The sequence below is a fragment of the Porites lutea genome, chromosome 7 (assembly GCF_958299795.1).
Source record: "Porites lutea chromosome 7, jaPorLute2.1, whole genome shotgun sequence".
NCBI lineage: Eukaryota > Metazoa > Cnidaria > Anthozoa > Scleractinia > Poritidae > Porites > Porites lutea.
The window spans coordinates 11851300-11877391 of NC_133207.1; the positions used below are offsets into that span (position 1 = coordinate 11851300).

At 38.0% G+C, this 26092-nt stretch overlaps 1 protein-coding gene across 1 annotated transcript; it reads left to right on the forward strand.

Annotated features, from left to right (window-relative positions):
• LOC140943509 (RISC-loading complex subunit tarbp2-like) lies at positions 1 to 23180 on the forward strand. The gene is made up of 4 exons (XM_073392601.1): positions 1 to 438; positions 9713 to 9919; positions 21444 to 21545; positions 22493 to 23180. The coding sequence occupies exons 1-4, from the start codon at positions 127 to 129 to the stop codon at positions 22949 to 22951; spliced, it is 1080 nt and encodes a 359-aa protein (XP_073248702.1). The 5' UTR covers positions 1 to 126; the 3' UTR covers positions 22952 to 23180.
• Positions 23181 to 26092: the final 2912 nt, after the last annotated feature.

Below are 26092 nucleotides of genomic sequence, written 5' to 3' on the forward strand. Positions count from 1 at the left end.
TGGGAAAATGCATTTTGGGAAGTGCATTTACTTTCATTGGCCATTCATATTAGTAATAGAGATCAATAGCGAACAAAAAGCATCTGTATCGCACCTCCCAGCTGGTCTACGATTCGGCAGAAAAATATGGCCGATAGCAAACTTCGGGAAATGAACGAAATTTTATCGCATCCCCAAAACCGGAACAAAAATTCCGTTAGTTTGTTGTTGGAAATAGCAGCTCAAGTTGGAGAATCAGTCTTCTTTCATCCAGTTGAAGAACTGCTGGGACTTTCAAGCATGAAGTTGTTTACTTGTGAGGTGAAAGTCGGAAGCTTGTTTAAATGCAAAGGAACTGGAAACAACAAGAAGACGGCGAAGGCGACCGCTGCACAACAGGCTTTGGAATTTATTAAGAATAAAGCTGGTGTAGATAGAAACTTGCTTGGATCCCCACAGGTAAGTCAATCCACATATGATAGTAGCTGCTATATATTGAATATATTGCTGATGTTGGACCCTATCACAGAAATATGTTGCAGGTAGTTTCTTATTTGAGTTAATTTTTGTTTTTCCTTTGTTTCAAATTCATTAGCACACATTACCATACCCCAAAACAAAGGAAAACGAAAATTAACTGCACATATACAAATATTTAACAATTATTCGCCGAAGGCGAAGTTAATATAGTTGAATAATCCCCGAGACAAAGTCGAGGGGATTATTCAACAATATTAACTGAGCCTGAGGTGTATATTCACACGAAGTGATTTCACCAGAATCAGAAAGGAAACCATTAAAAAACGATTAGTTTGATTGATGGGTGAATTTATGCGTGAACACGAAGTCGTAAACAGTGGATCCCCAAAGTTAGATCTTTATAATATCTTCAAACATGGCAAATGATACTTGGATATTCGTGTATTTTCAAAAAGGCTTTACTATGAAACTTTGGCAAAACACCCAGTTCACAACAGCGATTTTGTTCTGCTTTATATTCGCCGCCTAGCGCGGTGAATATTACGTCATAGTCCGCAATAGCTAACCAATCAGATTGCTTGAATTACCAAGATCACTGAGTGTGTATATACTAATTATACATACACACTTGCCTAGTTGCCTATGACGAGCTTTGAAGCGCGAAAAAAAATTATGCAAATTAGTTGGCAGCACATTCAATGTGCAACCAGCTAATTTGCATAAGTAATTCAAAACCAAGGTCTGACAGTTCTAGGCTCTTGAGGTGTCGGCTGAACACCGTAGGACTTCCATAAATTGCCCACAAAAGAGTAACTCAAGCTACCATAAACTGAAATGAAAGTAGCCGCAATATCTGATTAAGCAAGGTTTAAATCTTTTTCTGCCCCGCTAACCGCTCTTCTGAGGCACTTACTGTTTCGGTAATAATATAGCCTGCAAAAAACTCTGTTTCTTCTCGCTCTTTGCCGCTGGGGACGTTTCACGCGGAGGAACGTCTGCGACTCAGCGGCAGAAATTCCATACTGATGACGCAAATTAATGTTTACATAATAAATCCGGCAGTCATGGGGTTTCAAATGTAAATTTGTCCAATTTTGCGTGTCTTCTGGTCGATTTTGGTAAAGTGTTGTGTCCATCTGCCCACGGGCTCCAACGAAAACTCAAATGCTTCTTCTAGATATATTATATTCCACAAATATTGACTGTTTTGTGAGAGATTCTTTGCGATTACATTTGACCTTTGTGGCCTTTTGTCTTTTGTCTGTCATTCGTAAACAATAGCTAAAACAATGTAACTACTCCGTCGACCAATCAGCGCTTCTGACCGGATTCCAGACAGGTTTTACGTCATCAGTATGGAATTTCTGTCGCTGAGTCGCAGACGTTCCTCCGCACGAAACCTCCCCAGCAGCGAAGAGTGAGGAGAAACGGTTGTTTTCGCAAGCTAGTAATAATAAAACAGTATAAACATTTTGCATACACCTTTTTCACTCTCGGGCAGTAAGATAGTATGAAGTGGAGGTAAACCCAAGAATTCAGTTTTGTGACTGCACTGCAAATTTGAAATTATTTAAGCCGCTTCCTGAAAGGCCGGGAAAATGTTTTTCGTAAAATTCGTAAAAGTACCTCCTTATACTCTAATTTAAAATTACCAAATTTAACAAACGCGCTAACTACTGTATGGTCCTGTATCAGAATGTAAAGGCATCAAATCCTTATAAAGCTGACAGAACAATTAACAGACAAGTACCGATATGATTTAAGATTTTTTTCTACTACTTTTATATCAAGCAAATGAAATAGTCCTAGCAATATGTCACCATCGCAAAATCGCCAAATTCAGAGGCTCCTAGATCACAAACACAAAATACCACAATAACTGTCCTTGTACTGCTCTTTTACTCTGCTTTGTTGAAGGCAACACTAGCAGGTGCTGAAAAAATAAGATAGAAACTGAGTAAGTCAAAGAGTTGAATAAGATTTTCACCTCCAAAAATCAAATGAGTCACGTTATATATTTCTTAGGTATACATTAGCCGGGATACTACAGCATTGATTAGAGTATTTTTGCAAGTTCACTGTCTTTCAGCTACTATACACTACCCGGGATACTACAACATTGATAAGAGTATTTTTGCAAGTTAACTGTAGATTCCAGGTATACACTACCCAGGATACTACAGGAATGATTAGAGCATTTTTAGGTATACACTACCCAGGATACTACAGGAATGATTAGAGCATTTTTGCAAGTTAACTGTAGATTTCAGGTATACACTACCCAGGATACTACTGGAATGATTGTAGCATTTTTGCAAGTTAACTGTAGATTTCAGGTACACACTACCCAGGATACTACAGGAATGACTGGAGCATCTTTGCCAGTTAACTGTAGATTTCAGGTATACAATACCCAGGATACTACAGCAATGATTGGAGTATTTTTGCAAGTTAACTGTAGATTTCAGGTATACACTACCCAGGATACTACAGGAATGATTAAAGCATTTGTACGGGTTAACCGTAGATTTCAGGTATACACTACCCAGGATACTACAGCATTGGTTAGAGTATTTTTGCTAGTTAAAGGAGTTTTCAGGCATACTGCAGGATTAATTAATGTATTTTTGCAAGTTAACCGTAGTTTTCAGGTATACACTACCCAAGATACTACAGGTTAATACTATGCAACGTAGATAACAAAAGCTCAGGAAACAAGGGGACCCAGCATGACCCAGCGAGGTTATTTGTCTGCGAAATTTTTTCGACAAAAAAGCCGACTCTCTCTAGTGTTCACCTAGAATAGACTAATCCAGAATAATAATTTTTACCATCAAATGCTACTGATTTAATTATTAAGTTTTCTTACCTGTCTGCCGTCTCTTCCTTTTTTCTTGATTACTGATGTCACTGATCTGGGTACCAAACAAACACGCGCGGTACATATTTCCCGCCAGAAATAATTAAAAGCACTTTCATGAGACGGTGATCAAAATACAAAAGCAAAATAGGAAAGCGCCAAATTCCCGAGGCTAGCAATCGTTTGTTGGGCGACGTGTGATAGAGTAAAATTGATAAAATATTGAAAAATCAGGACAGAATCGTTTAGTAATACATTATCAAAAATTATGTGAAATACATCATCAGAGAACACGTGCGAAAAAAATAATTTCCGCTGAATATTTTTTCTTGGTATTTTTCATCAACAAAAACCCGAAATATTAAAAATCACGACTTACCAGCAATTGCTCGGCTAAACAAAGGTAAACTTACCAAAGTCGATAACCATGTAAGGATTTCCTGCAGAAATAATTTCCCACTCTTGTTTAGCAGTTTAGTGGTCGAACTTGAGGTGGGTTAAAACGGATTTGTTTTGCCAGCATCTTCCCGTTAAATTAAAGTAGATTTAACACTTGCTAGGAGTAATTAGTAATCTAGCCATTTTGCTCATTGCTTCGCAAATGCAACCAGCGTTATAAAGCGACAGAAACTTTAGCGAAATATTCCGGACGCGACCCGTGATGACCTCAGTAAATCTAACAAATGAAACAAGATACTGAGCGAAAAAAAAAGGGTTCATTGATTGTTTCCGGCGGGCGGTGACAAGTAGTGTACAGGATTAGAAGACCCCCTGGTCAGAATTTTTTTTGTAGCCTAAGCCCGTCATGCTCTACTGTATCTTGCGAAGCCTTCTCACTCTATGCATTTTTGTGATGTATCCAAGACAAACTTCCTCAGACCATGTCACCTGAAGTGCAGTGGCTGCACGCCAGGCAACAACATACATCACCTTCATTGTGTACAGGGTAGTAATAGGGGCTATTAAAAACAGGGAAAGGAAAAAATGCAAAGCCCTAATCCATGGAGAATATCTTAAATGGAGTACACCTAAAAATCATTTTATTGGTAAAAAAAAGTACTTAATCAGCAAGGTAAATATTTGTTATTATCAAAATACTCATTAAACAGCAGTAATATATTGATTTAGCCAGGACTAAAAGCGAAGCCTCTTTTATATTGTATACTCAAAGGCCTGCGGCCAATTTTTTTTTGCCGAGGGTGGGGGGGGGGGGGGAGGGGCAGTAAACCATTTGCCCAAAAAATTCTCGCAAGTTGCATATATTTTTTCAAAACAGTCAAAAAGAAAAGACAGCCATACAATGCAAAAACATAGGCTGTACTGGCATGTTGAGGTGGCTCAATACAGTTTTTCAGGGTCAATACCTCCCAAGTTTGAGCATAAACTACATCATCATGAACAAACAAGTCATTTGGAAAAATTGCTGCTACAGTTGTATTAGATAAAAATGAAAATTTGTCATGATCGGAGTTATGCACCTATCAATGTAAATCCCCTTAGGGGGGGAGTGCGGGCAAGGGGCGGGGATTTGATTCCTGAGACTATCCCCCTGTCGGGCTTTTGATCGTGCGAAGCGACCCCGGGGTCGGGACATTTGACTTTGACCGACAGAAGCCTGGTATCAATTCAGAAGCAGTTACCAAGCCCATCCCTCGTGGCTTTCTGAAAGTCAAGCTGGAGAAAGGTATAAAGTTTATACTTTAAACCATCATCTAAACAGATAATGTCTATTTTGAGAAAGTTTTTATCTTCAAGTTCCCATCTGATTGTAAAACTTGATTGAAATCGAATTCCCCCATGAAAGTCAGAGGATTTTTTACGGGTCACTGATCCGACCTGTTGAGTGGATGTTGTAAAGCATTTTACGTTTCATCAATATTATAATAGCACGGTCAGTCTTCCTGGAGTGATTTTGTTGTTCAAAATAAGAGATGCTAGTGGAGAGAGAAAATACTCAATTACAGCGAGTAATTTAACGGAGCTTACGTTAACCTTAAAGTAGAACGTACTTTTGAAATATTCTTTTAATTCGTTTTATATAGTGTTATAGTATTTTTTGTTTAGATTTTTTCCCCTAGGGTGGGGGCTTTTTTGACACTTTTGATTGACTTTTGTTTCCCACCCTGGGGAATTTGATCAAAAAATTTTAAAATTTGTCAAATCCCCACCCCTTGCCCGCACTCCCCCCCACGGGGTTTACATTGATAGGTGCATTACAATGAGTGACATCGAAGTTGTCGTAGCAACGACATGATTCCAATACCTATTATACTTAAAACAATATTTCTCGGCATTCAGAACTGTTCTTACAAAATACAGGGGAACTTTTTCCTCCACCAATAGTCTCCTCGATGTTCATGAAGTTTAATCGGAATCTGGAAGAACTTATCGAGATATTTTGGGATGAAGTTTTTATCGTTAGAAATACGGTAAAATAAGGAAAATATTAATGTCCGGCTGTTATGTGTTGAAAAGGGAGGGCTTTTGAACATGAAATTGCACCTCACAGTAGTTTCAATCTTTTTCTTAATGTGTGTGAAAGATCATGGAGATAGCTCTGGCCAATGGCTAGGAAAGAACGATTTGATAAGTATGTATCGAGATGCTCTTGTTAGCAGTTTTGTAATAATTTCAGTCTACTTTAACAAAATGGCGAATAATTTTTAAACCACTTAATATTTTTCAGAGAATGTAAGATTTTTCCCGGTAATTTAAACTGAGAATTGGTCAGCCAATTTGTCATTTTCAGACAAATTCCTGAAAAATGATACCATCTGCCATACACTGTTCTACAAGCAGACTGATTCTAGAAAGTTATGCAGAAGTTTATTCCAATCAATTCACCAGCTTGTGCAGAGTAGTGCAGTGCTTCACAATAAAAAAAAAACCACAAATATGTAAATAAACATATGACACCCTTCCCTAATTACCAGAAACTCACCACGTGCTAGGCAACTACTGTCTCATGTGAATTTAACTGGATTATTACGCCGACTTCAGGTTAAAATATAAAATATATATCTCTTTAAAAACCGGCTTTGCCAAAATTTTCTCTTGCGGCCCAAAAAATATGAGGCGCCCAAAATTTGGGGGTGCTGCAGCCCCCCTTGCCCCCACGGCCCGTATGCCTTTGTAAATACTTAAAAGCAATTAACTCTGAACTAATAAACTCTAAGCCACTAAAAAGACATCTTCAAACCCCTAGCTTGGTTTACATGTAAGGGTGGGTGGGGCTAGATAAATGAGAAAAAGTACCTACAAACACACCTGAAATCTCTCCCATCTTGCTTGAAGTGTGTTTTTATGTTTACAGAAAAAATCATTATGCATCAAGTTCAGTCTAAGGAGTAGGCTACATCACCAAACCCTCCACCACATCCCTTTGTGAAGTTATAGGTCAGCTCTTAAATTAAAGTTACCACAGTTCTTTTAATTCATGATACACTTTTTTGTAGCAGCTAGTTCACAGGTTACAATCTCTAGAGTCAATATTTCTGTCCAAAGGAAAGACCTAAAAGAAAAATTGGGCCAACTTTTTTGTTAGCTACAAGCTTAATTTACTATCTGGCCTGGATGAATAGATATTTGTTAATAAATCTTTTATATTTATACATCACAATATCTGGTAAAAAAAATTGTACTATAAGGTGCTGCTTGTTTTCATTGGGGATAGACTTGGGACAGCAAATAACTTTTTTAACCTTCTTAACTGCTGATAACTGTAGTGTTTAAAAAGTTGTGTATAAAGTCTATCGCACATTTCTATGAATGCACTGAACACATACCACACAGTTTGTATAAATTAGAGAATTATTCTTTAATTTATGCAAACTGTGCAGTATGTGTTCAGTGCATTCATAGAAATGTGCGATAGACTTTATACACAACTTTTTAAATACTCTTTTCAAAAAGGGGAATGTGGGCTTAAAAAGCTACGAGTCTGTCAGACAAAACAAGAACTCCTTCATATTTTACATACTTTTTTCTGCAAGGATACTCCCAATAGAGAAAGTATAAACAGACTTATCAAGCTTCATTAAAGTGGTTTTCAGGACCCAATCCTGATGGAGAAAAAGTAGCACACTGCAAAAGTTTTGACTGGTAATTAATGAATTAAAACATGAATGAAACGTGAATAACAATTCAATGGAACATGCACAACAATTAAAATTTAGTTTTATTCAAAAAAAGGCAAGTAGTGTGTCTGAACTGTTTCTAAAAATCCTTTTCACTTTTCAAAAATGGTTTTGTTTATGTGTTTTTTCAGCTGGCTTTGTGTTATGGCAAATACTAGATAAACATACCTTAGAGCAAGACTTTCACTTAAATGCTTCTTCACAACTGAGATGGAAACCAGAGGTAACCCAAGCTCGAAATATGAGCATCGGCAAGCATCAGCATTGTTGTGTAACATTTGAAATATAGGGATTTGTATGGGGAAAAACCTATCGTTTCTGTTAACCTTCTAAAATGAAAGGATTTCAATAAAGAACAGCTTATAAATGTGTGTTACATCTCTCCTGTGTGGTCCATGGGCCGATTTATGGGTTGTACTGTAAACGGTTTTCCCTCTACACATAACGTAGCCTTACAGTGTATATAGAGAGGGAAAACCGTTTACAGTACAATCCATAAATCGGCCCATGGACTACACAGGAGAGATGTAAGACACATGTTATGTAAGGTAAGCTGTTTTTTTATTGAAATCCTTTTATTTTCGTAGGTTACAGAAACAATAGGTTTTTCCCCATACAAATCCTCATATTTTGAATGTTACACAACAATGCCGATGCTCATATTTCGAGTTTGGGCTACCTGTGCGGAAACTGAGTATTCTATAAAACTTTTTACTCTTATTTTTAACCAGAAAAAATGTTTATAAAATATAATCTTTAGCCTGTTTAACAGGTCAGGCCATATCACGTGTCTCAAATCTTAATAGCCTGCGAGCAAGCTCTCCTATTTGGGTGAGCAAAGTGAGCGGTGAGAGAACGAGTGAGCGATCTGCTCGCCTCGAGGGGCTGGGGAAAGGAGCGCTTGCAACAATCTCTCATAAATTTTCATTTGTACCTCGCCCTTTTACTTCGCCCAGGATGAAGGGAAATACCATTGGCTAAAAAATGTTGTTTGGGAAATCAAAGTTGATTGATAACAGGTCTAGCTGGCCTGCCCTAAATTTTCACAGCAAATGTAGAAACACGATGCTCTTATCCCCAAAACCCGTGTTCTGTCACAGGTGGCCCAAGGTCGAAATAAAAGCATCGGCGAGCATCGGCATTGTTGCGTAACATTCAAAATATAAGGATTTGTATGGGAAAAAAACCTATCGTTTCTGTAACCTACGAAAATGAAAGGATTTCAATACAAAACAGCTTACCTTACTTAAAATGTGTGTTACATCTCTCCTGTGTGGTCCACGGGCCGATTTATGGCCGTTTTATGGGTTTTTATGTAAACGGTTTTCTCTAAACCTTTATTACAATGTTTATTAGTTTATATAGAGAGAAAACCGTTTACATAAAAACCCATAAAACGGCCATAAATCGGCCCATGGACCACACAGGAGAGACGTAACACACATTTCAAGTAAGGTAAGCTGTTTTGTATTGAAATCCTTTCCCTTCGTAGGTTACAGAAACGATAGGTTTTTTTCCCATACAATCCTTATATTTTGAATGTTACGCAACAATGCCGATGCTCGCCGATGCTCATATTTCGAGCTTGGGCTACCTGTGGTTCTGTCGGCGATCGCTGAACTCACTCCAAAAAAGAAGACCGGCAGAGGTAGAAAATAATTTTCTTTTCAGAAGGAGAGAGCAATTAATTACACAACCTTAAAGTTGTCAGTAAAAAAACTTCAAGGTGCTGCATCAGTTTTTACCTGCATGGTATTTACACATGAATTCTCCTGTCAAAACTTTGACCAATCTAGGATTAGATTATCTATCTTGTAGCAAGCTCAAGATTCAGAAACTCTCAGTTTTAAAGTTGAGATCTTGAGAAAAGGCTGATATTTTCCAAGATGCATCATTTTTGATCGACCAATAGTCCCTTAAACTATGCAAAATTAGCAAGTTTGATGGTATCAGTACCAGGGCTCGAAAAAAAGTCCCGTCCGGTCATCCGGGGCGAGTAGATTGTGTTGTTGGGAAAGTAACTTTTTTACCGCAAGGGTCCAAGCAAGTCAGTTGGTAACTAAATCAGTAGTTAAGACAAGCAACCAATAATTGCCTTGCAGGGCAAGTAAAATGTAAAATGCAAAGGAGAAGCTGAAATTCAAGCTTTTTTCGAGCTCTGCAGTACCATTTTAAGATGGGACCAGCTTGAATAAAATACCATGAAATGGGAATGTCATTTTTACATGCAAAAATGGCTTCTTCTTCTTTTGTAAAGGTATCACCGAGTCATTCTTTGCAAACGGCCAGTCCTGCACACTCTTTGAGTAATCCAGCTCCTAGCAACAGCTCTCCAAACACAGAGGGTAATCCTATTGGCAGCCTGCAAGAATTGTGTATGAAGAACAATTGGACACCTCCAAGTTATGATCTAGTTCATGATTCGGGAGAGGCACATTCAAAGACCTTCATTTATGAGTGCAAGGTATGTAATTTAGAAAAATAATAGTAAGTAATGGCTTATTTCACATTACTTTACAAACTGGTGTAATTTTGATATTTTATGACAAGTTGTAATTATAAGTAACACTTACAGACACAAAAACCTATTTCCCATGGATTCTTGCAGATTTCTCTTGAAACTGAACTTTTAGAATATAGCTCAGCATTCTTTGATCCTCTTGGAAGTTTTACTGATTCCGACTCACAGTTGAACCCTGCAATCAACCAAGGGCCAATTTAGAAAACTAAGTAGGTAATTACAGTCAAAGCTCTCACAAACATCCAAAGTGGAAATTCACTTAAGTGGTTACGACTAGAGCTGGTTGTTTACAAGAATGGGCTGTGGTAAACAACCATGAGACAAAGCTATTGAGGGCAATCACTGCAGAGCTTTTAGCAAAAAATTTTGCGGATGTTGGTAATTACCACATATACCATTTCCCCTGAACACTTTAAATTTAAAAGTCTAAAGTACCCAGTAAATTTGATGTTTAACAACCTTATTTAACAACTAGGGTATCTAAAAGATAGTAATGCTGCGGCACATTCTGTTGATACTGGCATTAGTTAGGCAGTGGGACTTAAAAGAATCGAAAATGACATTGAATGCCCTATTTACATGTTGGAAAGTACTAGAATAATTACTATCAGTCTATATAAAGAACTCGTGGGAACGTTGTTTAAAAAATGATCAAGTGGTTATCAACTCTGGTTTTCCCACAGTAAATTGTAGGAAATCATGAAAATTCAGAATGTTTATCCATATATTTAATATAGGGTGTACTATCTTTTCTCTGGAAACATGATACTTTTCTTGCTGTTTATTGCACTTTATTAGGTAACAGTTATTTAGCCATATATTTATAGAAAACAGCAACACAAAAAACAGCAAAAAAAAGAAAGAAGGAAAAAAAGAGTTCGGTAGGACTTGAACCCAGAACCATCGGTTCGTCGCGACCACACCTCACCACTACACCACAGAGACTCATTACGTAATTTCTACCCTTTGTGGCGTCATCAGTTTTAGCGGTCAAGGACAACTTTGTCCGCTAACTTGTGCAGAGTGAAGAGATCTTTCAAACCATACCAGAATGAGCACAAGGACACCGGAGAAAGAGGCAAAAAACCATGTAACATTAGCCTGAAAATCTGCATGAAAATCTTGTTCCATTGCTCACCTACCTTTCCTTTCACCTAATCCTAAGATCCTAAAAACTATTCCCACCAAAATGAAGCCTACTAAATTCCCAGCAAGAGAAAACAAAAAATGAGGCAAGGAAAGCGAAAAAAGAGGGAAGGAGGCTTTCTGCGCATGCCCGAACTTCGCAAGCTGATATTTTGCATCTGGATCAGAAGGCCGTGAGGTGTACGACCTGTAAACCGGTTTGTGGTAAGTTTTAGCTCTTTATAGCAGGACAGTGGCCATAAAACCACTTGAGTACCTTCAAAACGCGTTTTTGGGCAAAATCTCCAGGAGCGAATGGGTTAATTTAATTCCTTTTCCGTGAAACTTCCGCCGGCAAGATGATCGCCAGCCGCATCAATCGAGCTATTAACAGCAAAAAAACAATGTAAACGCATATTCCATGGCAATGAATGAATGAAAGAACATAATTATGCTTTTCAAAACGCCGATACACGTCCTCGTCTGCAACGTAGGACACAAAACATATGTTTTGTTATCTCGATTTCCGCTGTTATTTTGAAGCGAATGGTCAAAATCACATCCATTTTCGGCTCATACAGGTTCTGAAGAATAGCATGGCATGACATTTTCTCACTTTCACATCACCTTCTAGCAAGCTGGAATATGTATAGTGGAGGGGGACAGGGGGGGCGGGAGCCCGGGAGAACAGGGGGCGGGAGGGGTACGGGAGACGGGAGAAGAAAGGGCGGGAAGCGGGAGAGAAATTCCAAAAGGCAAGCTTTCGTTAATTGTTACTGCTCATTATTCAGTCAAAGAAACGAACCCAACAACGTTTCTTGACTTCCATTTAACGTTCTCCGAGGCCCTAAATCAAAATTTTAATGCGAGAAAAGTCAAAAAACGTAAATTCGCACTCGGGATAGAAAAAAGAGCATTACTTCCGGTGAAATTGGAAACCTTTCCAAGTCGTTTACATCATAGTTCACGAGTCCTCATGAATGAGGTGGCGTGACACATGTACACGTGTTTCGACTGTGTAAGTCGTGTCAGTGTCTCGTCTGTTTGACCTGTCTCGCAGGCAAAATGTCGTCAAAGACCATTTTAATCGGTCTAAGTATTTTTCGGTGTGCTGTGGAAAAATCCGTACATGGAAGACCTTCCTGGGAGCTCGCTCCGTACGATTGTAGTTTGCAAAACACTAAAGATTTTACGGCGTGTTTACTGTAGCAAAATACGGGCACTTTTTACACATATTGCAACCTGTTCCCTATCCTGTTATTTAACTTGTAATAAGCCAATAAGAGCAGAACATTCGTTTCTTCAAATGCTTCTTGTTAAAATCGGACATAGATGCATCATTCCGATGTAAAAATGTATGTATAACCGTTAAACCTCCCCGCCGATGTTTGATGAAAGATACAACTTCTCGAGCAAATATGAACAGGTTTGAGATTTGATAACCAGCAAACAATAATACTCCACCAGCACTAAACTGAACGCTTTAAAATGCAAACGGATAACGAAAATGCAATTATTGTCTCGTTGAAGTCAGTTTTTATAGCTTACGACTACTTACGAAAAATAACGAAAGCTAACCGCGGTGGATATGCAATTAGTACAATTACACGCTGGGAACTAGACAGGAGTACTGAACTCTACGTTTGGCTCTTCGACTTCATTTTGACATGATCCCCGTAATTTCGAGATTCCTAAATGCATGTTAATGCATCTTTGATAACTGCAATAGCTATTACACTGCACAGTGGACTAAGACTATTGTCGCTGTAGTGGGATGTCAGAAGCGGTGGTCAAACCTAGATAACCAGGTTAGCGAAAACTCAGTTTAACTAAGAAAACTGACTTGTAACAATTTTCATCTTTGGCAAATTACCCTACAGCTTTAACAATAAACCCGGGCTTCTGATCTTTTTAATTTACATGATGACGGGAAAAATACAATAAAGGGCGGGAGTCGGGAGACAAAGGAACAAAAAGGTACGGGAGGCGGGAGAACGGGGTGCGGGAAGCGGGAGGTTGTCACCCCCCTGTCCCCCCCCCCCCCCCCACTGTATATCCCCCGTGTTGCGGAGTCGAAGAGCAAATACTCACCTTCTCGTCAGGTTTAACACCTGGACGAGTCAAAGGCTCTTGAATTGAAATCCAATCCGCAAGTTAACCATCGTACTCATCTGAAAGACTCCTACGTGTCTTAAATTTGGTAAGACCTCTAACCGTGCTGTAGAAAATTTACTACAAAGAAAACTCGGGTGTATATATAAATGCAAAATTTGCAATAAATTTACACTACAGTTATAAGAAAAATTTAGCCATAAAGTCACTTTTTATATTCTACAAACCGAGAATTTAGCCATTAATTAACGGCTAAATATTTTCCTTCTTATAGAAATTATTTAGCCATTAATTAACGGCTAAACATTTCCTATACATATGTAGTAGGTGAAAATTAGCCATTAATTAACGGCTAAATGTTCCTTCTATATATATGTAGAGTAGGTAAAATTTAGCCATTAATTAACGCGTAAACATTTCCTATATATATGAAAAGAAGGTTAAACTTGGCCATTAATTAACGGCTAAATATTTCCTATATATTAGAAGAAGGTTACACTTAGCCATTATTTAACGGCTAAATATTCCTTCTATGTAAAGAAGTTTAAACTTAGCCATTTATTAACGGCTAAACATTTCCTACATATATGAAAAGAAGGTTAAACTTAGCCATTAATTAACAGCTAAACAATTCCTACATAAATGAAAAGAAGGTTAAACTTAGCCATTAATTAACGGCTAAAAATTTCCTACATATATGAAAAGAAGGTTAAACTTAGCCATTAATTAACGGCTAAATATTCCTTTTATATATGTAGAGTAGGTAACATTTAGCCGTTAATTAACGGCTAAAAATTTTCTACATATATGAAAAGAAGGTTAAACGTAGCCATTAATTAACGGCTAAACATTTCCTATATATATAGAAAGAAGGTTAAACTTAGCCATTAATTAACGGCTAAATAGTCCTTATACATATATGTATAGCAGGTAAAACTTAGCCGTTTATTAACGGCTAAACATTTCATTTTATATATTTGTAGGAAGTCATACTTAGCCGTTAATTAACCGCTAAATAATTCCACTATAGGTTAGAGAGAAGGTCAAACCTGGTTGATATTACTGGTACAAAACACGCTCGGGACAGCCATTATGGAACTCGAAGAGATTGTTGGGGCTCCTGTTATTTTGATTTGGATTAGAGACCGCCAATCTTTTGTAGTTGAAATTTCGTCTTTCATAAAACTAATCTGATTATTTGACGAAACCGATTAATATATTCTATTAAGCGTAAGTCAAGTTCCTGTCAAGTCAAACTAAATTTTCTTTTACTTGACCTGATCAATTTAATTATTAAACTATTAATTGGAAATTAATATTTATATGAAACTGTTAACCTGAAACGTTTTTCAAAATTTTGTACGTGCTAAATGCTGCCTAACTGGCTAGTTCTTGTTGAAACAAAAAAAACATTACAAATGTCTTTTAAATTTCTGCTTATTGCACGAATAAGAAACTCAGGACTTTATGATAACTTTCATTTTGAATGCCCAAAGCGGTTAATACGGTACATATTTTTTGGTAAGAAAATATCGGCATACTATTGTAGTTTTGATCTTCTGGCCTGTATGGATAAAAAAGATACTTTTTTAATTGTACCCGAGGCACCCACGGAAACAGAAGGGTAGATTCACTTGGCGCACAAACCGCTTACTAGACTGGTGTACTCCAAATGAATCCACCCGAGACAACACGTCCATGAGAACAGCTAAACAAGGAGGACGGCTTTCTATGAACAAAATACACATCAGTGTAAGTGACAATAAATAATGACAATAAAAGAGTACGTTAAAAATAACAATGTTTGATTATTTTCAGCTTTACACATTCAACTCTCAATTATACTGTTGTTATTTTTCAATTGCTTATGCCAAAAATAATAAAGTCTGTGTGTTTCAATTTTTGCGTTCTCGATTTACCGTTGAGCTCTTAATTAAAATTGTCATGGTAAGTTTTTTGCTTAAAAACTAAAACGTTTGTTTCAAACAAACGTCATTGGCTAGAAGCGTGGAGATAACTGTTTTGATATTTCTAGACAAGAGTATTAACGTACGATTTAACAATTAGTGATCGTGGGAGGCCGTATGCGAAGCAGCTGGTTCGCTCAAGACTTTTCCATAAGTCAGTAAAGTATTTCCTAGTGAACTTGGTTGCTATAGGATGAGGAGATAACTGTCGAGTTCATTTTCTTGCGTGCTTTCATGGTTTGTCTTATCATCTTTCCTCTTTATCAGGACCAAGTCTGTTACTATAAGACGCTGGCATTCTTAGATCGTTCCATTGTTGTAATAGAGTCAATTTCAATTATTTCTCTAGCGGTCTCGACGCTTCTGGGAGGATCGAAATAAATGCCATTCCATTATCAAGGGGTTCAAACTTCACAAGATATCCAGTAGTCTTGTTATACGCAATGATGGTTCCTCTAAACCAGCCAATGTTGATCATCTTCCCATTATTTTCTTCTTGGTACTCCACTTCTATTTGACTACCTATCAAAGCTTGACCTGTTTTTCGTCTGTTGCTCCGTTTACTATTAAGAAGACAGCGGCGCTGGTACGGGGGAGTTAAGTCTAGCATGGCTCTTCTTTCATCGACTTTGACACGACTTGAACGTTTTCGTTTTCGCTTGTTGGGATTGGCTTGCTGACTTCTTGATCCGTAGTTAATGTTGATATTCTTTTCTTTGGTCACTATTTTTATTTATTTTTTTTACGGCTCACTCAATTCCCACCCGCCCCGGGCCTTTCTGTCATTTCAAAATAGTGTACACGAAGGAGATGGTGTTTCAGCAAAAACACTTAGAAAAAGCCTATTTCAATGTCGAAATGAGTGGTCCGGCCATGGTCCGTCCGGCCACGCAGTTCTGACTTTTGGAAACCGCCTTGAGTATAGTATCAAATGACGACTGATTAAAAATGATCACTTCAGAAAACAACAACCTTAGTGTGGTGTATTAACGGCTAAATTGAAACTCCCATTTATACACGTGGAATATATTAAGCCATTCATTAAAGGATAAACTGATTATCCCGTACCGTGGTTGTATGTAAGTAACGGCTAAGTTGTACCTCCTACGGCTCACTCAATTCCCACCCGCCCCGGGCCTTTCTGTCAGGGTGGTGGGGAATTTGTAAATAATAAAAAATAGCGGCTAAGATCGTTTTGCGAAGGGTGCTTCACTGTCAGGTTTTCATCACACAATAATGGCTCCTATAATTATGGCATTTGCAGGTGATTTCCTGGAAATGCAATTTTGGTGTTGTCCTGGGTTGGGGCATTTAAACCCCTTTATTAAGCTCCATCGTCGGGTGTTTGTATGAACCGCCTAGCCCCATTGCCATTAACCTCCTCTTCAACAATTATATATAATAACCTCCTCTCCATATATGTATTAGAAATATTTAGCCGTCTAATAACGGCTAAGTTTAGCTGTCTCTTTATATGTTTTGGAAGTATTTATTATGACACTTATATAGTGGGAAATGGTTAGCCGTTAATTAACGGCTAAGAAGGTATGACACTTATACAGTGGGAAATACACCTACTTGCAATAAGGTTGTCATAGAAAAAAGCAAAAAGTTAAATAGGAATTAATTAGCATGTAATTATTATAGCTTGCAACATTCACAACACACACGCTTACAGCTGAATATTAATCACGTAATATGAGAAAAATCATTTGCATCAGTTTCTTTCTCGAATTGTGCGACTTCTTTTGATGGAGAATGTTGGCTCTAAAATGACTATGGCGCCTGTCTATCTTACAGCGCGGAATTACAGAATCATCTCTTGCTATTGTGAATGAATTCTTAAATAATTGTTAAATACTGAATTAAAATACGCAAATGTAAATCACATGGCTAATTTATTCCTATTTGGCTTTTTTGCTTTTTGTTTTTTTTTTTCTATGACAACGTTATTACAATTAGGTGTATCTAGCCGTTAATTAACAGCTAAAAATGCATGATACTTATATAGTGGGAAATAGTTAGCCGTTAAATAACGGCTAAATTTGGCTGTATTCTTATATGTATGGCAAATATTTCGCCGTTAATTAACGGCTAAATTTTTCGTTAAATTTTTCGTTTGTATAAATAGTTAATGAAAATTTAGCCGTTAATTAATGGCTTAATTTTTTGGTTAGTAAAAATAGTAAAATTTAGCCGTTAATTAATGGCTAAATTTTCCTTTAATAATAATACAAAGTGACTTAACGGCTAATTTTTTGTTATGTCTGTAGACAAAAATTGTTGCAAATTTAGCCATTGTCTAAACACCGAGAAAACTCTGAGTCTGGGCAGCGAACGATGCGACTTCCCCGTGTTTTTATTTGACTTGTTTGTGGCGCAATGCACTCTGGTTAAATGCAATGCATTGTGGTAAAAAGTGATGAATTCGAGAATTCGTCGCCCCTTATATATTTCCCTTAAATCCTGATTATGTTGCTGCTCACTCCCTACGGTCGCTCCGCAGCAATTAATGAATGAGGCTGAGTATCTTATGAAGAATTATGGAGATCGAGGAGAGTGTACGGCCGAGGCGGTAACACCCTCCGTAATCTCCATAATTCTTCATATGATACGAAAGCCGAATTCAATAATTGTTTTATTATTCATTCAAAATAATTCCTAGTTTAAAAACAAAGCTGTAACATGCTTACCTCCATCGATGTTAAGTTCATCTTCGATAGTGCACGTTTAGAGTTGTTCATCTATGCAAATATTCTCCAAATAGCAGATGTCGCCCTTCGAGGTCTGTTCTTGCTGTTCTTGCCTTGTTTTTAGCTATAATTTCGCCCAGTTCTTACTCTTGAAACGAGTGAAATGCCCGCCATTTTTTGTTTTCACAACTTAAACAAGTCAACCTCGTCCCCAGGTCTTCTCGGTTAACGGTGCATTAACCAGCAAGAAGGCTGCACTTTTGACGTCATTGGTTCATTAAACGCAAAATTTTTCCAAATTTGGTCATCAGTAGCTGGTTATGGTGAATTATGCGTGTGTTTTTAGCCAATCAGAATCGGGGAAATTTTTTTTGAATGAATAATAATAGTACTTATGTGTTATAATAGCCCTAAATGTGATCAAGGAGGAAGTCCTTTTATTCAGAATTAAGTGTTGACCAATGAGTGGTCATCAGTCTGAGAACTTAAAAACAAATGAAGAAAAAAGAGTAGTTGGTAATTCACAAAAGTGCCAACTATGATTGCTTACAGGAGTGATTACGTCGCAGTCCACAAAAGATTCTACAACGCTGGTCATAACTATAGCTGGTCACGTATAGGAGTGTTTGCAAGGGAACTTGGACTCTACAATGTTCGAGGTTTTTCAGATGAGAAATTTTGGGTACTTTTTCAGCTGTATATTATGTTAATATATAGATTTAGCCAGGAATAAAACCGAAACTCTCTTTAATATTTATAGTTTACCGCTCAAACAAAATAAAAATCGTGCAATGCTATAGAAACGGTGAAGACAACAAGAACAATAACAATAGGTCTAATTAGCAAAAAACAACTTTGCATGTGCAGCACACTTTTTTGTACATTTCTTAGCCGTTGTTGTCCTCGACTACAACGTGAAACTTCCCGATACTTCCTAGTTTCAGGTTTTATGGAGGAAGTATTGTATGTGTTCCTGTTCACTTTTATTTCACTGCCTCTCATTATCACCTTTGTGGCCGCTGGCATCTCTCATTTTCTCACCGCCGCTGTAAAATTTTCTCGTTTTTCTTCCGGCGAAATTGGTCTTCGTTGTTTTTCGGTTATCGCCCCAGCTCTTTCTCCGTTATCGTCGTTAAAAGACATTCAAATTCAATCGAAAGAAGACTCTGCTTTGTTGTTGTTGTGTCGGGGTGACCATGCGATTTACCTCCGAAACGCGCGGGGTGCTTGAAATGCAAAATTTCACCCTAGCATAAATGAAGCCGGGGTGAGGTACGTACGGACGATTTTGTCAGAATCAAGATTTCTTGGATACATTGATAACCAGATTTTCTTACCCATGATGCTCCGCTATTAAAGATGAAATTAGGGTGAATGTAAGAACAGGGTATTCAGTGATGTGAATAAGCTGGCTGAAGCCAAGGTTCCACTGCAACTGACAAACTATGTTATTTTCTTGAGACAAAAAGCAAGTCTAATACTCACAGTGTAAAAGACTGGAAAACGTTTGGTGTCAATTCTTTTTATAGGGAAGGCGTGTTTGAGTGATGCGAGTGGAAGGAGGGCCTTTTCCCTTTTAAATTTTACCAAATAATGTATTTCTAAGTGTCCTTACTCTGATAGAGATGATTTTCCTGAAAAAAGGTATGGAAAACTATTGCCCAAGAGTGCAAAGAGTCTATTTCTCATTGTGCTCCGCTCAATCCCATCTTAGCTGAAACTTGCTAATAACTGCAATCTTAATAAATTGTGGCCCTCGCCTTATTTTTTTAACGCCGAAGATTACGTTTAAATGAGCAAACATTAACTGCAAGTTAAATCCTCGTGTAGATGTGTTGTGAACTTGATATTACAGACCTGAGAGTGCAAGTAAAGCTTTCAGTATACATGTTGATTTAGTAACAGCTGTTCCAAAAACAAAATATTTGATGCTGATCCAGAATCTTTTTAAGTCAATACAGTATGTTGCCCAGTATCCGGACACTTCAGTTTAACATTGCAATAACTTTCCTTTGTTAGTCGCAAGAGCTCTGAAATTTGGCCTAGAGAAAACTATTTAGTCCTTAATATGACGAAAGACAGTTTAACTTTTTTGCCTTTGTTTCCATCGCGAAATTAATATTTTTGCAGAGCTCCTATGTTGCCCAGTATCGGGACAGCTGGCCCAGTATCCGGACACAACAATAACAACGTAATTGTACATAAATTTCGACAGGCAAGCGACTTATAAGCTTCTCTTGCACTTGCAAAGTAGTCTGGCAATCGATTCCAAAAATATAACCTAGCATCGGGAAATAAAACATAACAAATGACTAGGGTATGGGGGGGGGGGGACGAGAGCCGTTGTTAAATGACGTAATTCTTACTTCCCTGTCTAGGAACTTTTTCACTGATTTAAGGAGGGCATCCGTGGACATGCCAAAGCCGCAGTTTGCTAGCCCAATTAGCCAATCTGCAAACGACTTTTTTCCTTCATTTTTTATTAAAGGAAAAAAGCTTGGGGAAGGGACCTCTATGGGACGGTCAAAGGTCACTTCATGCTCAACCCTACAGACCCCACTAGCCTGCTTTTCTAGCACTAAATCCTCCTCCTTTCACATCTCTCAAGCCCTTTGTGACATTTTTCAGACCTTTGCAACCCCATTCTAGCAGTCAGAACTGGGGAAAGTATGAGAATTCCAGGTTCAACTCCGACGCTTTCGGTTACATATAGAAAATGCAGTCACGCGAAACAAGCGGCGCACACGAAATAAAGTCGCCTCCGAATTATGAGTGAGGAAAATTTCCGTACGGAGTTGAGTAGAATTACATTGTACGACTATATCATCTATCCTGAGCTTTAATTATAGTTATAGATATGAAATAAATCTTATCCGGATAATGTACACAGCTAATTCATAGATTCTGTACAGCAAAGAAAAAACTATCCGGATACTGGGCACCTGACATCAATACTTAGTGAATGTTTCTGGGCTCCGTTATTCCAAACAAATCGAATTTCAAGAAGAATTAATAAACTTTCTAAGAACCTGTTTTCTTTAAGTATCTTCGCTTTAAATATAAAACCGTTTCTTTGAAATATCACATATTACCTAACCCTTTTCTGTGCAGCACTAATTTTACTTGCGCAGTAAACAGCGTAAATATTAGCCATAAAATGAGTATTCACCTGAACGAAACGGCGTCTTCTGCAACTGTTTCGCAAGCTTTCAACTCGCCAAAACCCTCATCTTAAAGCTGAAGTGTTCAGCTTTGTATAGGTAATAGCATGATTTGTAGTGATATTTGGCATAAATACCACGAGAGGTATTTCGAAATTGTCATACGTAATTTCACGAGCCGTTAGGCGAGTGAAATTTGAGACAATTTTGAAATATCACTAGTGGTATTTATGCCAAATATCACGTACAAATCATGCTATTAGTTGTTTATACTACTACCCGCAAGAGGTTTTGTAATTTTCACATGTAGGTATTTCAAATTAAGCTGAAATACCACTGCTCTAAGCCAATCAAATTGCAGAAATTTCTCATGTAGTAGTATAAAACTATTACTACCTCCTCTTTGTAGATTCACTCTTGGGTTGCTCAGGGACAAGGAAAAAGTAAAAAGTCAGCGAAGAGAATTGCTGCAGATAATATGTTGAGTGTGATCAGAGGTTCACCATCTAAAGTAAGTAAAAGCGAGTCATACCTGGCAGCCTTTCCAATATAAATTATATTTCTATACATAACCTATTTGTTTGTTCTACTTATGCAATATACAAATATTATGAATGTACTAAATACACAACATGTTTTATAGCGTAATCTGACTTTACAATGAGATGTAGAAACACATGATTGTGTGTTTTTTACCCTTGGTTCCCCCGTGATGAAGAGAGATACAAGGGTTCTGATCTGTCTTGACCAGGATCCTATCTTCTTTGCTTATTTATACGCCTTCTTCCAAAATGGTTGCAAATTTAGTTAATTATTCTTTTCTGTTATTGGTCCTTAATGTCTCACTTCAAGATACACGTTCTTTCAATTCTACAGGTGGCATCTAATAATTTACGTGATTAAAACATTTGGTAGTAACGTGTATGGAGGGCTAATTTAGCTACTTGAAGAATCTGCCGTAGTTAGCTAAACTGTCCAGGCATTACTTTGCTGCAAAACCAAACATTTTTTTCAATAGAAAGTAATTAAACAATAGTATCATGAAAAATTAGAAGTTTTTTTCAATAATCCAATTTATTTAATTTTATTTTTGGGGCATATCCTTGATAAATATGTTATTTCCCTAGGAACCTGTAGACGCGAGAAGTCGTTCTTCTTTCCTCAAAGCCATGCCGCTTGCCCCGTGTTCTTGATCTACTGTCACTCAAAAGAAAAATAAGAGACTGCTAGCCTAAGGAATCTGTGATCGCAAAAAAGGAAAATTATGAGTACGCGTGTTTGAATCTCGTTCTAATCGTTCTTTGACCAATAAGATCGTTCATGCTGCTTCCGACTGCAATTCTCCGACGGCTCACTAAAAAGTTAAGTAATGCTGCGGTAAAAATGTTTTATGGTGAACAACAAAATATTTTTGTTGCAAGAAAAGAAAGATCACTCTCTCATATTTATTTCTATTAGAATCCATCTTCTACAGATTCGTCATCAAGGAATGTTCGTGACAACTGTCTGGGAGCGTCTCAAGGCCAAAGTTCGGTCTCAAGTGGTTGCTCATCCAAACCAGTTCCCTATCTGTTAAGCCAGCTTAATGACCATTTGGCCAGCGATGATGATGTTGATAATGATGAAGATGATAATGATAATTTGACACGTCTAATTCACCCATTTTCACATTCTGGTGTTAATGACGGCGGCAGTGAGGAGTTTTGCTCTTCACTTGAAGAAGAAGGAAAACGGAGTTGTTTTTCTGTGGAATATCATGATTTCTCTCAAAAGGGATCTTCTGGTAATTACTTATGTTTTGTTAGACTGAACAAAACTCCACCGACAGTTTGCAGTGGGATGGGATTAACTAAAACTTCTGCTCATGAAAAAGCAGCGCAAAGTGCCCTTCATTATCTGAATGTAGTCTGCAATTAGAGCCAGCCGACAGGGCAGCCAGCCCACAAACTGCTGGTTCATCAACAGCATCTACTTTAGAACTGCTATCATTTGGTGTCAACAGTTAGATACTGCTCACAATCCCGCAACTTTGGTTTTGTGTTTTTATGAGTGGCATTCATTTGGTTTAACATATGCCTGACACAAGGAAAGATGACTGACATTTGTTAATCATTTCTTGGTTTTCGTGTTAAAGCGTGAATCTCTATGATCACAGACAGATATTTCTGTATGGTATGTTATGGTTTCGTTACAGGAGTTAGTGCAAATTGGTACATCATTACCGCATTTCGTCATATACAGTGATAAATGTAAAAAAAAAACTAAAAAAGAAGTAAATTGCAATAAGTTTATACTAGTATATTTACCTACTTTCAGGGATACCTAGCCTGCGCCGCAGACACTCTAAGCCTTCTGTATAGAACGTCTGCGAATTAGAGCACAATATCGTTTTCGAATCCCGCAGAGTCGCAAGGACATATATTGGCGTTTTTGATTGGCTTGTTTCTTACGCGGTTTGTGATTAGTCCAATTTGAAATGAAGTGTTGACAGGCCAAACATAGCTCATTGCTCGTGACGAGAATGAGCTCGTGATAGTGTGAAACGTGACCTTAGAGTCAGCTTGAACAACGTAACAGAGATCAGTTTCTTGCTTTAGATTACACAGTGCATACCCTGGGTTCCGGAGGATATTTTTTTCTTATCGAGAGCCTTATCGAACCGTTTGTCTTTGAATATCATAATTTCTTACGCTAGAACTGTCGGCTAGATTACAGAATACGCGGCAGTGCATCTGCAGCGATTGGAAGACGCTGGAAAACCAGTCGGCAAATTTAATAACACATTTTGGCCTTGAAGGAATTCTCTCACGGCATTTTTTTTTTTTTTTAAATTTTTTTGTTCAGTTTTTTGAAAGTCTAAGAAGAAGGCTTTTAAGTTCGAACTGCTCTTTAATTGCTTGCGTCGCAGACGCCCTAAACCTTGCGTATAGAGCATCACGGACTATACAAATGGTTTAGACAGGGCGGATAAAGGTTGGGCGGTGAAACGAGCGCGTCCGAGCAAAAAGGTGTGATGCAGTGGACTGGGACTCTGCTTAGAAATGTCGCTTGTGTTTGACTCCGGTCAGGGCTTGCGATGTTGCGATGTGGTTTGTACATTAGATACTGCCGCTGTCACTGAATTATGGCAACTTGATTTATTTTCTTGCACTTCTTCCTCGTTCTTTTGTGCTGGTACGCCGTCTCCGAGAGGCAAATGTTGCTATTTTTTGCGGGAAGTTTAGTTGGAGTAGACAAACATCTCTTTCAAAGGGTTTCTTTTATTACTTCCATGACTCTACCACTGAATTATATTTTCGTTCTGCTACTTGCCAATGTCGATGTTATTTCAAAACAAAAACAACTAAGTACTGTCTTAAACACGAAGGAAAATCTCATCCATGTCATCGAAGGCAAAACTAAATGACAGCAGATCGTGTTTCATAACTAGATGACGTGTATTTTATAAATGCGTGCAGCTCGTGCAAGGTGAAATTATGCTAATTTCAATCACCATCATCCTTCTTTTTAATTTTGAAAAAAACATCTCATACGTCTTTCTGTTTGTTCAAAACTTCAAAATTAGTTTCCCCTCAGTTTTTACTGTTTACCTTGTTTAGTTTTAGAGAGAAAAACTGAGAAAAAACCTTACAACTAACCTCAATAAATTTTGTTTACATGCGGTTGCCGGATTTGCAACGCATTGTGCGAATCGCCATGGCGCGTTGCACCCGAGAAGCAAAGTTTGTAGAAGTACAACGCCACTATATCAATATATATCAATCTAATTTTTTGTTATGTTATATAAAATTTATCCCCCTTTAACATATGTAAAAATTGAGGTTAAGAAGTGTTAAGCTTTTGCAAACGAAACGGTGAAAGACGATTAGGTGATATTTAGTGGAAGGAGGAGGTATTCAACACTTTCAAATTAAACTCAAATTTTGGCATTATACGACCAACAAGTTTGACTTTTAGACGTACAGACACAAACATATGAAACTGTTTATTGATATTGTTATGAAACGAATTTATCTATTTAACATTGTAGCCTGAAATTACAGAAAGAAAATAGGATTTCCGGTTTGCAAAAAGGAAAATTTCGCCGGCCTTCAAGCGCACCGGAAGCGCGGAAAGAGCGCTCGTGCCAGTCCTACTCCGCATCACACATTAAATGAAGAGCGGAGCGCTCGTTTCACCGCCCAACCTTTATCCGCCCTGGGTTTAGACGAGTACGTGGGCCGGCTGCAACGCAAGCTACTCTTTCATTGTTTACCGTAAACGCTCCTTGCCAACTCCCTTCTATGAATTTGACATATCACTGCGCCCAACCGTCACGCTCACGTAAGAACTAGGCCAATCGTGACGCCCGTAAGAAACCCGCCTATAAGAAACGCTCACATACTCTGCTAGATATCAGAACGAGCTTTAATTCGCAGACGATCTCTACAAATGGTTTAGACGATGCGTGGCCGGCTGGAACGTAGGCTAAGGGATACTTAACGTCTAATTTCCTGTAATTTTGAGTTGGTCTTTCGGTTTTCTTTTGGTTTAAATTACGTCGTATTAAAGCCAAGATCGTGAAGAATCCTTTTCTTGCTTGATTTTGCTATCTTCGATTGGATGTTTCACGGCCAGTCAGTTCCAAAACTGGGTTTCAAATAGTCTTTTCACTACTTTCAGAAAAAGTCGTTGAAGGAGAGCGAAATGAGAAAGCCGGGCAATGTCACTTAAGGCTTTTACAGATGTCTGCCAACTGTCTTTATTTACAAGCGAGAGCCACGTGTAGAAACTTTGTGATTGTAGTGCGTAAGACGCCATTCAGTTCGTAACGCGCGCCGAACCTGGTGTGGACTGGTAAGAGTTTCCTTAGCGCGAGCGCGTCCCAACAGACACTGTGCACTAAACCGCAACTAAAAGTGATAAAAGCCGCGTCAGAGTATGACGAGAAGGGATAAATTAAAGGGAAGAGATCTGCTTTGTTTAATCACGGTTCCCATCAGTATCCAAGTGCTTGTGTTGTCATTACCTCTCACCTGCCGTTCCTCTTATGAAATGGGGGAAACGAAACAACAACTG

What these genes read in the sequence shown, in the direction of transcription:
- LOC140943509 (XM_073392601.1), top strand. Translation starts at nt 127, where the DNA reads ATGGCCGATAGCAAACTTCGGGAAATGAACGAAATTTTATCGCATCCC. An exon ending in CCTTCATTTATGAGTGCAAG is followed by an intron (nt 9,920 to 21,443) that starts GTATGTAATTTA and finishes TCCTCTTTGTAG; the next exon opens with ATTCACTCTTGGGTTGCTCA. An exon ending in TCAGAGGTTCACCATCTAAA is followed by an intron (nt 21,546 to 22,492) that starts GTAAGTAAAAGC and finishes TATTTCTATTAG; the next exon opens with AATCCATCTTCTACAGATTC.